The 17,068-nt window shown below is 32.3% G+C and overlaps 1 protein-coding gene across 1 annotated transcript; it reads right to left on the reverse strand.

Annotated features, from left to right (window-relative positions):
• Window positions 1-311: 311 nt before the first annotated feature.
• On the reverse strand, window positions 312-13,292 carry LOC111687243 (atrial natriuretic peptide receptor 1). Its single transcript, XM_046954173.1, has 15 exons — window positions 12,902-13,292; window positions 12,550-12,661; window positions 12,191-12,197; window positions 10,166-10,240; window positions 7,861-8,137; window positions 5,301-5,410; window positions 4,893-5,081; window positions 4,573-4,829; window positions 4,395-4,510; window positions 4,243-4,321; window positions 3,943-4,063; window positions 1,775-2,300; window positions 1,390-1,717; window positions 715-1,328; window positions 312-655 (listed from the first exon to the last, which is right to left on the reverse strand). Exons 1-15 carry the CDS (start codon window positions 13,290-13,292, stop codon window positions 435-437), a joined length of 3,423 nt encoding a protein of 1,140 aa, XP_046810129.1. The 3' UTR covers window positions 312-434.
• Between the last annotated feature and the right edge of the window lie 3,776 nt (window positions 13,293-17,068).

Raw genomic sequence — 17,068 nt, forward strand, 5'->3', positions numbered from 1 at the left:
AGTTCAGTTCTAGTTCAGTTCTAGTTCAGTTCTAGTTCAGTTCTAGTTCAGTTCTAGTTCAGTTCTAGTTCAGTTCTAGTTCAGTTCTAGTACAGTTCTAGTTCACTTTTAGTTCAGTTCTATGCAATGATCATGGAAAGTGCTCCTCCAAAGTTACAAATTTAACCACTAGATGACGTCATGGCTTGGAATTTTAGGTAATGACACCCAAACCCCTTAACCCAGAAAAATATGATAAAAAAATTACTCACAGCAAATTGTTCATTTTAAGATTTATTTTAAAACTGTTCAGTTGTACACAAAGTAATTGAACTATAGTTGGGTTTGGTTAGTTTTCTTTGGTTATTTACTAAATTATACATTCATCTTTAACATACACACAAACACACATTAACAGACAATTTGACTAGTTTCAACTTTAAAGTATACTCGTTTTACTTGCCAATGGCGGGAAATAATATAGGAAAAGGAACATCATCATTATTGTTCTTATGCGGTGTTGGGGGACGTGGATCTGGTTCGGTACAACCCACCAACCAATAGGTGATAACTGTGCCTTTACCCTTAAGTTCTACCTCACCGCGCAGCTCTAGTTCAAAGGTGCCAAATTTATCGAATATAACTTTAGTGGCTGAAGAAACATGGATTCTTAAGGCTGTAAAAATTTAAGAGTTATTAGTGTTTCGATTAGAAATTTAGTTAATTAAAACTTACGCATTCCCGTAGATTCCATACGTGAAGCTGTATTAACCGTATCCCCAAATAAACAATAGTGTGGCATCTTTTGACCCACTACTCCGGCACACACTGGTCCTGAATGTATGCCTATTCGTATTTTCAATTGATACTCGGGTTTATGTTTAATACTGAAACTTTTCACGGCATCCAATATGGCCAAAGCCATCAAACCAATTTCTCTTGCATGATTATCAGCATTACGTTCGGGTAAACCGGAGACTACCATATAAGCATCACCTATTGTCTCGACTTTATAGACATCATAGAAACCTATAATTCGATCAAAGGTACTATAGAGATCGTTGAGAAAATCCACTACTTCCATGGGACCACTTTGAGCACAAAGAGCCGTAAAACCAACAATGTCACTGAAATATATAGTGACACATTCAAATTGTTCGGGTTGTACCATTTCACCGGCTAGCAATTGAGTGGCCACAGGTCGTGGCAAAACTTGATAGAGTAACTCTTCGGTGCGTTTCTTTTCAATGCTCAACTGTTCGGTTTTTTCCTCAACAAGACTTTCCAAATTGTTGGCATACTGCTCCATACGGCGCAGCAAATCATCCATGAGATTTTCACAGAAACCTCTGTAAAAGAATTGAAATTGATCCGTTAGATTCAAAAAATACATATTATCTTCTCACATACTTCATTATTAGCCTGACCGTAGAACGTATGGCTGCAAAGGCAGGCCTATCATCGGGATTATCTGCCCAACATTTATCCATTAAATCCAAAACATCCGGAGGACAGTCACGTTGTCCCACAAATGGTCGAAATGGTGGACTTTCGTGAGATTCTACACGATTTAAAATAGTTTGAACATCCATAAATTGGCGCGCCGTTTCATAAGGTCCTCCCCTAACAACAATTTCCTCCAGAATAATAGCGAAAGAATAGACATCTCCCTTTTGTGTAGCAGGATTACCGGGAAAGACAGTCAAGGGTAATAGTTCCGGGGCAATCCATAGGAATTCTGAAAGGAAACCCACGCTATACATAACAAACAACTATTATAATAATTTTTACTCACTATTAAAATAATTCAAATCCTTAACAAACTCCGATGGTGTGGTCAGTGTCCTCAAACCAAAATCCGATATCTTCAAGACAAAACGTCCATCGATTAAGCAATTGCAAGAACGTAATTTACCATGAACCTGTACATCGCTATTATGCAAATACGCCATGCCCTTGACTATGTCATGTATTAGAGACATACGAAAATTCCAATCCAATTGTATGGCCTCATTTTCAAGGACATCTTTCAGACTACCCTTGGGACAGTATTCGGTGAGTATGAGTACCGTTGGTCGGGGCAAATCTATACAGGATCCTACAAATCTTACAGTATTTTCATGACTTACATCACGTGCCTGTTTAATTTCCCACAAAAGAGTTGAAGTTATATCGACTTTTTTCTTATGAATCTTTTTAATCGCTACACGTTCTCCTTTGAATATACCAATGGTAGTAAAGACTTGAGTTAAGGGTAGCGATGTGCAACTGGCTATAGACGCTCTTCCCGAGTGTATGCCATATTGTTGTAAGGAAAAGTTCTAAAATAGTTGTTATAAAGTTTGAGATTTCTTCAAGGAGGTATATTAGGTATCAGGATGATATTAGTGTTTAAGGATGGTTCTATTTCTTTTTGTTTAGTCTGTAGACTAGTCCAGATACTAGCTCTTAAACTGGTTTATGGCAAAGACTAGTCAATAGACTTGTCCATAGACTAGACAATACAGACTAATCAATAGACCATTCTAGTCAAGTAACAAATCCATGGACTTGTCAATAGACCTGTCTATAAAATAGTCAAAAGATTAGTTCATTAACTAGGCTAAAGATGAGTCAAGAGACTAGTACATAGATTAGTCCCTAGTCTAACACATATATTAGTCAATAGGCTTTTCTATAGACTAGTCAACAGACATGTCCCTAGATTAATCAAGTGACAAATCCATAGCATAGTCAAAGGGCTAGTCTATAGACTAGTCCATAGACTAGTTCATAGTCCCACACATATATTAGTCAATAGGCTATTATATAGATTAGTCAATAGAGAAGTCCCTAGACTATTCAAGTGACAAATTCATAGCCTAGTCAAGGGACTAGTCCATACACTAATAAATAGACTAGTCCACAGACAAGTCGATATACTTGTCCATAGACTAGTCGATACACTAGTCCATAGACTAGTCAATAGACTATACAATACACTAGAAAGTACACTAGACAATATACTAGTCAATAGACAAGTCCATAGACTTGTCAATAGACCAGTCTATATACCAGTCAAAAGGCTATTCCATTGACTAGTCTATAGACTAGTTCATAGATTAGAATTGGCTAGTCCATAGACTAGTCAATAAGCGAGTCCCTAGACTAGTCAATTGACAAATCCATAGTATAGTCAAGAGACTAGCCCATAGACTAGTCCAAAGTCCATAGACTAGGAAAGTCAATCGACAAATCCATATCTTAGTCAAAAGACTAGCCCATGGACTAGTCAATATGCATGTTCATAGACTAGTTCATATACTAGTCAATAGACTAGTCCGTAAAATACTCACTAGACGTGTTCATATCTCAGTTAATAAACTAGTACGTAGACTACTCACTAGTGCATATATCTGTTAATAGACTAGTTCGTAGAGCTGTTAATATACTAGACTGGTCCACAGACTACTCAATATATTTGTACCTAGACTAGTATACTGGTTTGTCAATAAACTGACATTTTATATAAACTTGTCCAGTGGAACAGTTCATAACAGAGATACAATGCAAACTGATCAGCGGCGGCGGCTATTTATAGAAAATATCGGCGGTGGCTAAATTACCGGCTCTATTAAACTTTTTCTTAAGATATTGACTTTTAGGCGTTTATTTAATTGAAAATTAGTGGCAAATCCGCTCAAATTGGTTTAATTTTTTTCTAAAATGCGATTGTGCGATTCCAATCTTTACCATCGGCTACGTTTAAGCCGGCATAGCTTTTGAGCTAAAAGAAGTCGGCGGCTTGCAAAATATTACCGCCGGCAAGCCCCTGCCGATTTGAGCCATCTCGGCTTGTATCTCTGATCCATAAACCAATAAATACACAGGTCTGTGAACTAGTCAATAGACCAGATCATCCGATAGATGGTCGTCAGTTTCAGTAGAAGAAGAATTAAACATTTACTATTTACAACAACTTACTTCAGCATTTAGTTTTTGTAAACCAACTTTACTTCCATATAAACGACCGACTTCTAGTAAAACATCATCTGGTCGTACCCTCCAGGACATATTATTTAGCTCATTGTTCAATTTCATTTGTCTAAAACGATTCCAAAGCGCGATTAATTTTAGATTTAAAACATAAAAAAATAGTTAAAAGTATTTCGAGAAAGTTTTGATTTGTACTTAGACTTAATATCTATTTACGGATTTTAATCCTTCTTTTTCATTTAAAATCCCCAAACAGATCCTTAAGATAAATTTATGAAATTCTCTTACTTGCACATTAAATACACAACCAGAAAGGTGAAACCCAAGAATATAGCAAAAGCAAACATGGCGTACATTATGATTAATTCTAGAATAAAACAATTAGTAAGATTTTCATAAATAATAAATAAACAAATAATATTAACTTTGACTAGTCCTACCGTTCCCATGACAATCGGGAGAATTACCCAAGAAACCACATTTAGGTATATCTGGTGGTGGTCCCTCACGGCCACCGGGCCAATGTATCTTTTTGCCATTGACGGCAGAGTAATTTCTATAAGAGAATTATATAATAAGAAAAAAAAACTAATAATAAAACGATTCCCTCTTACTTACCGATGTAAACCATAATAATGAGCCACCACCGCAAATTTACCATTTATAGGATCCAAATCTAATATAGAATAATCAGCATCACGATCACCATTATCATCGATGCGCACATGACCCGTAATACCTAGAAAATCACGATTCCACATGCGTCTTGTTATGGCCATGCCATCGCGTATATCCTCGCCCTCACTTAAAGTCTCATTTAAGGCCATACCCAAGAGATAAACACCATCATAGAAAGCACCAATAAAGAAATTGACCTTTGACATAAACATATTTTAATATTTAAGTTTCAAACATTTGTAGCTAATCATCGACATTACCTCCTCTCCATCGCTGAAAGTATAATTGTAATTTGTCAAAGCCATTTCTCTAACACTCTCGGAAAATCCCTGATATTGTGGACTGGATGGTTGTAAAAGTGATACACGCAACAAAGCTTCGTAAGCTTTACGTGCACGTCCATCATCTGGATCACCCATTTCCCAGTCATGATCACCCCAATAGGAACTCTTAAGAGTAAAAGGAATATATAAAATTCTTATTTTTCTTTCTAGATAAAAAACGTAATCTTTTTTTAAAAATCTCAGGAGTAATTATCGAATTTGTTCTAAAATAACTAGTTCTAGAATGAATACAAATAGAAGCAGTTCGTTTACTTGAAAAAACAAACTTTCTTTAGAAACTTTACTATTACTGCTTCTACACTAGTTTAGAAGAACTCACTTTACCTGAAAAATTTCCACATCCAAAAATACCCAATCGCCATTAGTCATGCCCAAGGAGTAAGCAGCTAACATAAATTTTCTTACTAAAGTACCACGTACCGATAAAATTACCACTGAAATTAGAAATACAATTCCAATTAAATAAGAATTGAAATTTGTACAAATCAAACAATAAATGATTGTTATTCATAGACCCTTTAATACCTCTCGATTTTGAATCAATTGCACAGATAATATCTGAAATATATGAATCTTTTCTAAGCCGTTTAAGAACATTTTAATTCTTCTATAATAGTTCTTTTTTCAAAACCTCAACATAGATCTGACACCTGGGAAGTTATTCTTCGGAGAGAACATGGCCCCTTAACTTATCAGTCTTCAACGATTAGTCTACAAATTGACCGGTGATTCTTTACTTTACCATTTTTGTCCACGGCTAATGTTTGAATAAGTTTAAGCTTTAAGTTAGACAAATTTGCCCTACAACTCTGATTTAGATCTCAAACCTGGAAATTCTTCTTCTAATAGGGCTTGTGCTAGCCGTCATTTCATGTCTTTAATGAGGCAAAGGCGACAGTCTTCAAGACTTCATACTGGATTAATGATCTTTTTGTGTTTGTCCAAGATTGACGTTGGTATAAGCTCAAGACTATTGTTCCACAACAATTTCATTGAAAGATAGATCGCAACTTTGGGAATCTCTTCTTCTATTAGGACTATAATCTAATCGATTTCTAACAGATTATTTATCAGATACTTATTGTGCTTAATAATTTTGTCCAGGTCCAAGTTTTAGTATTGCAAAACTGTTTTAAGCCCGAAGATAACTTTAGGGGATTGGGATTTGCTTCTCTCCCTCGGCAGTTTTTAATCGCGTAGTTTAAAACAACACTAATCTTTAGATATAATTTCTGGATCTCCTCCAGATTTATCCGTTCGCTCGACAAGGAACAACAAGGAACATATTAAGATTGTACCATCAGACTACATCGGAAACCTTTCGAGTAGTAGAAATGATTCACTTTTGATAGGACTTATAACTCTACACTTTTTCGAGGATTTAATAAGAAAACGTGAGGATTTGTTTGGTTTCTTGAATATTATTATCTGATCTACCTGCCTTTGTACGGGTTTTGAAATCTCGCAAGTTATTACTAATTCGCTTCAACGTCAGAATATTTTCAAGATGACAGCATCAGACAATTCTGGAAACTATAGAGTTGTACTTCAATGATTATTTACCTACAGATTATCGAACTCCCTGACTTTTAGATTAATCCAGACATCTCCGCAAAGTTTAAGTCGTAATATTGATTCCGTTTGATCTTTAGAATCGGTGTTATCAGTTATAGAGTTAGAAATTGATTCTTGTACTTCAATGATTATTTTCCCACAATTTGAAAGATAATCGACAGAACTCCTTGATATTTATTCTTCTAAAGATCTTCTTAAATCTTTTAGATCTTGAAAAGCGGCTTATTAATTGTTAAGTCAACAGTGGATATTTGTACCTCCATGAATCTTTTGAAAGGTTTTTTAAAAATAATTCAATGATATTTTTAATTTCGTCAATATAGACTTTAAGGTTATTCCCTATAGCTTCTGATCTTGAGAATCGATGTTATGAGTTGTTGAATTAGAATTAGATTCTTGTACCTTCATGAATATTTTTCCAACAACAACAGAACAACTTCATAATTATAACTTCTTTAATGTAGACTTTTAGATTTTTCCCAAACAGCTCTGAGAAGATTACCCGTTAATATTGATTCCATTTGATCTTGAGAATCGGTGTTATCATTTGTTGAATTAGAAGTGGATTCTTGTACCTCCATGAAATCCTTGATATTTATGACTTCTTCTTCTACTAGGGTTCTAAAAATCGATTTTCGAATAATCGAACAATCGACTTTTTTGTCGAAAAATGTCGAAGATAACTCGACCATCGTCTATGGAAAAAGTTGAAAAGCCGACTTTGTAAATTAAAGTCGGAAAGTCGAAATGAGTCGAAAAGTGGAATAAAATCGAAAAAGGTCGGAAAGTCCGAATAAGTCGATAAGTCAAAAAAGTCGAAAATAATTGAAAAGTCGGAAAAGGTCGATAATAGTCGAAAAGTCGTAAAAAGTTGAAAAAATCGCAAATAATCGAAAAGTCGAAAAAAGTCGACAAGTCGGAAAAAGTCGAAAATTCGAAAAACGCCAGAGAATAGTCAAAGAGTCGAAAAAAGTCGAAAAAAGTCGATAATAGTCAAAAAGTTGGAAAAAGTATTTATAAAATACTAAAAGTCCAAAGGACTTTTAACTAAATGCAAAAAGTCGACTTTTCGTTTCAACTATAGAACCCGTTGCGTCCTAAGTTCATGTGTGAGTAACATGTTTACAAATTTAATTAAGTTTTTTCTTTTGTATTTCCATTTTCATTACCCCAACATATTAACACCTCGATTTAATCTTTTACATCAACTTCCACTTAATATTTTCCTCTTTTGGAAAGCACACATACTTACCTTTTAGTCTTCCACCAATTAAATACAATTTTCTTTAATTTCACGCTCAAAACTTACCTCTAGCATACATGCTGGCATCTCTTAAATATAATTCATATGGTTCCTGTTCATTGCCATTCAATTCACGTACAAAACTCAATAATCCCTCCTGCCGTAAACCGTACTCCAAATTCTTACCCACTGTTAGGGAGAATAAATCCGAACGATCTACTATAAGAGCAACATGTTTCCAATTAAATTGACGAAATACACTGGCAAAGACTAATTTCAAGCGACACTGACAATAGGACATACGTGTTAAGGTTGGATATTTGGTTTTATCCTTAAACATGCCCTGCGAATATTTCGTAAAAAAAAGAGAGAAAAGAGAAAGTGAAGAAAAGAATATAAAAATATAAAATGATTTAAATATTATTTAAAAAGGTCATAATTACAAAAAACAAGTAATATTCCAGTCATTGCCAAGTTTATTTTTGGTCCATCCTATTATACAAACTTGTTACTTATTCGATTTTTTTTTCTTAATATATATTATTTGTAAGTAAATATATGTCTTTATAAATCTCTAGAGATTTAAAATTTTATGAATTTCCAGTAGTTTTATGTGTTGTTATATACAAATTCATATCTGTACCCCTATTATTTGGCATCATTTTCATCAGATGTCATATTACATTTGATGTTCTTACGCATAAATAAATAAAAATTAGAAAAATATGAAGGGAGGGAGTAAATTCAGCAACAATTTGAAGCAAATATTTATAAGGGATGTTATTCACTTCCATGGTTAAGTAGCCTACAAATTTGAATTAGAAATCTTAAAAAAAACGGATAAGGACTTTAGTAACTTATTCAATGTATGTACATACTTATGTATGTCATATTAGTCATTTATTGAACCAGATTTGGCAAGTTAGCGTCATATGCAGAAAAATTTACTTTGCTGTGATGTGTTGTATCGGTTTCAAAGTGCGGAAGATGTTTTAAAGATAAATCACTCCCAAATCTGTCAAACTAACTAAGTAACCAACTAACTAACAAACAAACTAAGTAACTAACTAATTAAATAACTAACTATTCACCTAACTAATTACCTAGCTAATTAAATAACTAACTAACTAACTAACTAACTAACTAACTAACTAACTAACTAACTAACTAACTAACTATCTATCTATCTATCTATCTATCTATCTATCTATCTATCTATCTATCTATCTATCTATCTATCTATCTATCTATCTATTTATCTATCTATTTATCTATCTATTTATCTATCTATCTATCTACCTATCTATCTATCTATCTATCTATCTATCTATCTATCTATCTATCTATCTATCTATCTATCTATCTATCTATCTATCTAACTAACTAACTAACTAACTAACTAACTTACTAACTACTTAACTAACTAACTACTTAACTAACTAACTACCTAACTAACTAACTCATTAACTAACTAATTAACTAACTAACTATGTTTTGCATTGACAACACTGGCAACTAGCAACAACTAACTACTTAACTAACTAACTACTTAACTAACTAACTAACTACTTAACTAACTAACTACTTAACTAACTAACTACTTAACTAACTAACTACTTAACTAACTAACTAAAATAACTAATTAACTCATTAACTAACTAACTAACTAACTATGTTTTGCATTGACAACACTGGCAACTGGCAACAACTAACTACTTAACTAACTAACTACTTAACTAACTAACTAACTAACTACTTAACTAACTAACTACTTAACTAACTAACTACTTAACTAACTAACTACTTAACTAACTAACTACTTAACTAACTAACTACTTAACTAACTAACTACTTAACTAACTAACTACTTAACTAACTAACTACTTAACTTACTAACTACTTAACTAACTAACTACTTAACTAACTAACTACCTAACTAACTCATTAACTAACTAACTAACTAACTAACTAACTATGTTTTGCATTGACAACACTGGCAACAATATGTCGTTATGTCTTTCCATGTGGTTGTATTAAATTTATACTATGTCATGGATTGTCACAATCTAAACTAAACTAAAAATATTACGTTGTAATAATTAGCAAATGCAAAGTTATGTTGTGATTAATAAAATACATGTCTATTTTCTCGATTTTTGTCTAGCTCCTATTCGTGTAGGGTACAAAACGGGCCATCACGTTCAATTATACTTTTATTTGTATTTCACTTTTTTTAACTCACGAACCACTTGACCCAATGACATAATTGACTGATAGACATTCGTCTGAAACATTATTTATGTGTAACGTTATTAATGATGAATTATTGAAAATATTTGAATATTGATATGGTTTATTTAAATTTACTTACCGTACTTTCATTTTTCCATTTGTGTATTCTACCCAAAATACCAGATGTTACAGTCAATTCTCCCTCAGAGGGTGGCTAACAAAGTTCAAGTTTAAGAAGTAAACAAAAGTTATATTTAACAAATAGTAAAAGGAAATAATAAAAACAACAAAAATACAAAAATTTCGTAATTTTGGAGGGAATTTATAATTTAATATTTGATTAAAACAAAAAAGTTCTAGTTCAGTTCGAGTTCAGTTCGAGTTCAGTTCTAGTTCAGTTCTAGTTCAGTTCTAGTTCAGCTCTAGTTCAGTTCTAGTTCAGTTCTAGTTCAGTTCTAGTTCAGTTCTAGTTCAGTTCTAGTTCAGTTCTAATTCAGTTCTAGTTCAGTTCTAGTTCAGTTCTAGTTCAGTTCTAGCTCAGTTCTAGTTCAGTTCTAGTTCAGTTCTAGTTCAGTTCTGGTTCTATTCTAATTCAATTCTGGTTTGGTTTGGTTCTAGTTCAATTTTAGTTAGGTTTTAGTTTAGTTCTAGTTTAGTTGTAGTTAAGTTCTAGATCACTTCTACCAATTGCTATTTTAATCCACACAACTACTTATCATTCTATTTGAATACTTAAACATATTCAAACAAATACAGACGACTTATTGACATTGTGCCACATCGTGCAGGAACCATAAAATAAAATAGAACTTGTTGCTTTCTCTCTTCATGTGTAATACGAGTATAATTTCATTTTCTTTTGACTCGCTTTATAGCTGTTGATAGTGAAATGACTTTAAAAGGTTCGCAAAATTAATCGTTTGTATTTAATTGTTGTTCTTTTAATATACAAACAGCGACTGTGTCTATGGTGTCTTTAAGATACTACCATTCAATATTCAATTTCTTCCCAAAGAACCACCCTTATTAAGAAAACCAACAGCCACCATTAATGAAATCAAAGTTGAATTAAAATAAACAACAATTCTGTACGATACGAGTAATTAAGTATACAAAATTAATGAGTTTAAGTAATTTCAATTGCTGTTTTTCTTGTTGTTTAGAGATAAATTTTCAACTGTTTTAATTTCATTCTTTTCCTTACAGTTATCCTTCCTGTTCGGGTGCCAAAGCTCCTGGTTTAGCAGCTGACATGCATTTTAAAGATGATGTTATTGCTTTTATAGGACCTGCTTGTGCGTTTGCTTTGGAACCTGTTGCTCGTCTAGCTGCCTATTGGAATTCACCGATTATAACAGGAATGGGAGATCAGGTATGTTTAATGTATGACCTGTACTTGTAATGAAACTGTGTATTAAGACAATTTAAATTAGAAATTAATTGTCTGTACGGGGTTAATCATTATGTTTCAATTACTTGCATGCCTGGCTGTGATTAAGTATTATTTACAACATTTACAGCACGTGAATAAAATGAAGAAAATTTTGTGATAACAAAGAAAAAGATTATAACTCAAGTTTTGCAAAAATATATATTTAGTGTTTATATATACCATTAATCAGACAGGATCTCAACTAACACTGTACTTGAACTGAACTAGAACTGAACTAGAACTGAACTAGAACTGAACTAGAACTGAACTAGAACTGAACTAGAACTGAACTAGAACTGAACTAGAACTGAACTAGAATTGAACTAGAACTGAACTAGAACTGAACTAGAACTGAACTAGAAGTGAACTAGAACTGAACTAGAACTGAACTAGAATTGAACTAGAACTGAACTAGAACTAAACTAGAACTAGAACTGAACTAAAACTGAACTAGAACTGAACTAGAACTAAACTAGAACTGAACTTGAACTGAACTAGAACTTAACTACAACTGAACTAGAACTTAACTACAACTGAACTAGAACTTAACTACAACTGAACTAGAACTGAACTAAAAATGAGCTTTTTCTGTACTAGAACTGAGTAGATCTGAATTTAAACTGGAATTAAAATCTGCTGAACTATGAAGGACTTAATTTTTTTCTCTGCTACATTTTTATTCAATTCTTAATATTTTCTTAAATAAAACGACTTTAAACATAATCTTTTGACCTTTTTTCTTGAAAGAAATTAACAAATTAATGACATTAAATTGCTAACACTTAAATGAATGAAAAAATGAAAAACCATTTCGGTTGTAAAAAATATAATATTTCTTAGAACATTCATAAATTTGTTAAAAGGATAAAAAATAAAAATAACTTTTAAAAAAACATGATCATATATTGCTTTAATGGAACCTAAGTAGAGTCCTCATTTTATGAAAATATTTCTATTTCGCGGTGCCCAAGAAAATATCGGGATTTTGTGATTTAAAGAAACATATTAGCTTTATATACTAAAATTTTAAAATTTATAGCTTTAGATACTAAAATTGACATATAGCTTATGTCAATTTTTCATTTACTTACCTTGCTTGAACTTTTCGTAAGGTGATATTATGGGGATTTAGAAATTCTTTATTAATAACATCCAAAGCTATATCCACAGCGGGACCACAACGTTCCAGGTCGAAAGGTGAATCTAACAATAAATTAAGAATAACAACAACAGCAGTTATAAGACATTTTATTGCAAGAATATAAAGAAAAGAAAATAAAAATATTAGAAAACGTGCAGTGTTTACATATTTGCACACATTGCTCTCCCTCTTTCACACACTCTTTTGCACACACTACCTCACTTATTCAGTTAACTGTTTATTAATTTCATATCAAATAACAATACTTAACTAGAACAACAAAAGCAACAATAACTACTTACCCAAATGAGATGCCATCAGGACACCAACATTGTAAACACGATTGCCCATTTTGTCGATTTCAATTGTTTCTCGTTTTCTTCGACGCTTAATACTGTACAACGATTCAAACCATTGATGTTGTTGTAAAGTATCATTATTATTATTGTTGCTGGTTGTTGTCAAAAAAAGACCTGTTGCTAGAGATTGTAGGTCATATGCTAAATTTCGTACATTAAAACTGCTGCTGTTATCGTTATCTTGCTCAGTGTTTGTGTCCGAGACATAAACTTCATCCTCCTGCCATGATTGTTTCCGTAGTAAAATTATCCTTTTGGTCTCGTAGACAATGGCCAATGTTGTGATTATGACTAGAAAACAACAGCCGCATATAAAAACTAAGCTGTAACGCATTATGTTGATATTGTTGTCTGGCCGGTCAATGATTTAGTTTTTTCTTATTTCTTTGCACTTTATTTAGGGTTGAATTATTTATACTTCTTTTTCTTTTTTTGGCAGATTTTTAATATAGTCAAAAGATTTTATTTTCATTTATTTAGCTACAAAAGAAATTAGAGCAAACTTTGAAAAAGGACCAGAATTTGTATCTTTATATGTTAAACATTGTATTCACAATAAGATTATATTTGCCGTTGCGGTTGTTAAAAATCAGAATGGTAGAATTTTCTCATAAACGTATACGCAACGAAAAATAAATAAATATTACGTATACGCATTGTTGTGCAATAATAAAAAGAACATTAGATTAATATGTTTCTAGTTCAGTTCTAGTTCAGTTCTAGTTCAGTTCTAGTTCAGTTATAGTTCAGTTATAGTTCAGTTCTAGTTCAGTTCTAGTTCAGTTCTAGTTCAGTTCTAGTTCAGTTCTAGTTCAGTTCTAGTTCAGTTCTAGTTCAGTTCTAGTTCAGTTCTAGTTCAGTTCTAGTTCAGTTCTAGTTCAGTTCTAGTTCAGTTCTAGTTCAGTTCTAGTTCAGTTCTAGTTCAGTTCTAGTTCAGTTCTAGTTCAGTTCTAGTTCAGTTCTAGTTCTAGTTCAGTTCTAGTTCAGTTCTAGTTCAGTTCTAGTTCAGTTCTAGTTCTAGTTCAGTTCTAGTTCAGTTCTAGTTCAGTTCTAGTTCAGTTCTAGTTCAGTTCTAGTTCAGTTCTAGTTCAGTTCTAGTTTAGTTCTAGTTCAGTTCTAGTTCAGTTCTAGTTTAGTTCTAGTTCAGTTCTAGTTCAGTTCTAGTTCAGTTCTAGTTCAGTTCTAGTTCAGTTCTAGTTCAGTTCTAGTTCAGTTCTAGTTCAGTTCTAGTTCAGTTCTAGTTCAGTTCTAGTTCAGTTCTAGTTCAGTTCTAGTTCAGTTCTAGTTCAGTTCTAGTTCAGTTCTAGTTCAGTTCTAGTTCAGTTCTAGTTCAGTTCTAGTTCAGTTCTAGTTCAGTTCTAGTTCAGTTCTAGCTCAGTTCTAGTTCAGTTCTAGTTCAGTTCTAGTTCAGTTCTAGTTCAGTTCTAGTTCAGTTCTAGTTCAGTTCTAGTTCAGTTCTAGTTCAGTTCTAGTTCAGTTCTAGTTCAGTTCTAGTTCAGTTCTAGTTCAGTTCTAGTTCAGTTCTAGTTCAGTTCTAGTTCAGTTCTAGTTCAGTTCTAGTTCAGTTCTAGTTCAGTTCTAGTTCAGTTCTAGTTCAGTTCTAGTTCAGTTCTAGTTCAGTTCTAGTTCAGTTCTAGTTCAGTTCTAGTTCAGTTCTAGTTCAGTTCTAGTTCAGTTCTAGTTCAGTTCTAGTTCAGTTCTAGTTCAGTTCTAGTTCAGTTCTAGTTTAGTTCAGTTCTAGTTCAGTTCTAGTTCAGTTCTAGTTCAGTTCTAGTTCAGTTCTAGTTCAGTTCTAGTTAGTTCAGTTTCTAGTTCAGTTCTAGTTCAGTTCAGTTCTAGTTCAGTTCTAGTTCAGTTCTAGTTCAGTTCTAGTTCAGTTCTAGTTCAGTTCTAGTTCAGTTCTAGTTCAGTTCTAGTTCAGTTTCTAGTTCAGTTCTAGTTCAGTTCTAGTTCAGTTCTAGTTCAGTTCTAGTTCAGTTCTAGTTCAGTTCTAGTTCAGTTCTAGTTCAGTTCTAGTTCAGTTCTAGTTCAGTTCTAGTTCAGTTCTAGTTCAGTTCTAGTTCAGTTCTAGTTCAGTTCTAGTTCAGTTCTAGTTCAGTTCTAGTTTTCTAGTTCAGTTCTAGTTCAGTTCTAGTTCAGTTCTAGTTCAGTTCTAGTTCAGTTCTAGTTCAGTTCTAGTTCAGTTCTAGTTCAGTTCTAGTTCAGTTCTAGTTCAGTTCTAGTTCAGTTCTAGTTCAGTTCTAGTTCAGTTTTCAGTTCTAGTTCATCTAGTTCAGTTCTAGTTCAGTTTTAGTTCAGTTCTAGTTCAGTTCTAGTTCAGTTCTAGTTCAGTTCTAGTTCAGTTCTAGTTCAGTTCTAGTTCAGTTATAGTTCAGTTCTAGTTCAGTTCTAGTTCAGTTCTAGTTCAGTTCTAGTTCAGTTCTAGTTCAGTTCTAGTTCAATTCTAGTTCAGTTCTAGTTCAGTTCTAGTTCAGTTCTAGTTCAGTTCTAGTTCTAGTTCAGTTCTAGTTCAGTTCTAATTCAGTTCTAGTTCAGTTCTAGTTCAGTTCTAGTTCAGTTCTAGTTCAGTTCCAGTTCAGTTCTAGTTCAGTTCTAGTTCAGTTCTAGTTCAGTTCTAGTTCAGTTCTTAGATTTTGTTTATTTTATATTATAAACCACTTTAGAACAATTACGCACAATTTTCATATCCTTAGTTTGTTGTTTCAAATGAGTTTTATTACCAATTTCCAATTATTTTTAAAACATTCTTTAAGGTCATTTATTTAAATTAATTAAAATAAATCCAAAATTTTATTTCACTTGAATGTGTTTAAAATCAATTTTTCTTAAATTTTTAAAAATTTAACAGCATTAAAAAAATAGTAAATTTCAAAAATCTTGCTCTTCATACATTTAATATTTTGTGTTTAAATTTTTTCATTATTTTATTTTCTTCTAAAATTTTCAGCCACCATTTTATAAATTTTTATCAAGTTTATATTAAAAAATTTACGCAACATTTAACATTAATAAAAAAACACTTTAGATGTTTAAATTTAAAACTTTGGAATTTTCATTCATTAAATTCCATTTGATATTTCATTGTTATCATGGTTAATGTTAGAAATCACACTAACACACCCACATATTTATTCATTCATAAATTTCAAATTAAAATATTTTAACGATTATCATTTAAACTTTTTTGTCACTTCTTATGTTTATTTTTTTCTACTTATTTATTTTTAATTTAAATAGAGATCTCAAACTGTATTAAAGTTTGTTTATTTTTCTATAATTTTTAAGACAAACACTGTAAGAAAACCGTTTTTTTTCAAATAACAAGTCGAAGGAAACCGTTTGAATGTTGTTAAACGAATGAAACTGTTGCATATCCTGTTAGAGCTTTTATACCAAAAAATATCCTTCATACAGGATCTTAAGTGTATATGTATGTGTGTCTGTAATAAGGGGGAAGTGCAGGGAGGTAATAGTAGATTATTGCCAAGTGAGAGTATTTAAACAACTGTATGTGTAAAGATAAACATAATATGTATGTTTGAGAGAGAAAGTGCGAGTGTGTGTCTTTGTATAAGCATGTTAGCAATAACAATTATGCAAAATAGTATAAAGCCAGAATACAACACTCACTTACATACGTATAAAAGAGCAACAATTACAAACACCACAAGAACAACATCAGCATCGATTCAATTATTTTTGTTATTTTTTAAAAATACACATATGCACAGAAAAATAGCACAGTTTTTTAATCCAGTTCCAATTCACTATTCAATCAGTTATTATTCAGCTCTAGTTTAGTTATAGTTCAGTTTTAGATAAGTTCTTGTTCAGATTTTGATCAGTTCTAGTTCAGTTCTAGTTCAGTTATAGTTCAGTTCTAGTTCAGTTCTAGTTCAGTTCTAGTCCAGTTCTAGTTCAGTTCTAGTTCTAGTTCAGTTCTAGTTCAGTTCTAGTTCAGATCTAGTTCAGTTCTAGTTCAGCTCTAGTTCAGCTCTAGTTCAGTTCTAGTTCAGTTCTAGTTCAGTTCTAGTTCAGTTTAGTTCTAGTTCAGTACTATTTCAGTTCTAGTTCAGTTCTAGTTCAGTTCTAGTTCAGTTCTAGTTCAGT

Source organism: Lucilia cuprina, chromosome 6, assembly GCF_022045245.1.
Source record: "Lucilia cuprina isolate Lc7/37 chromosome 6, ASM2204524v1, whole genome shotgun sequence".
Taxonomy (NCBI): Eukaryota; Metazoa; Arthropoda; class Insecta; order Diptera; family Calliphoridae; genus Lucilia; species Lucilia cuprina.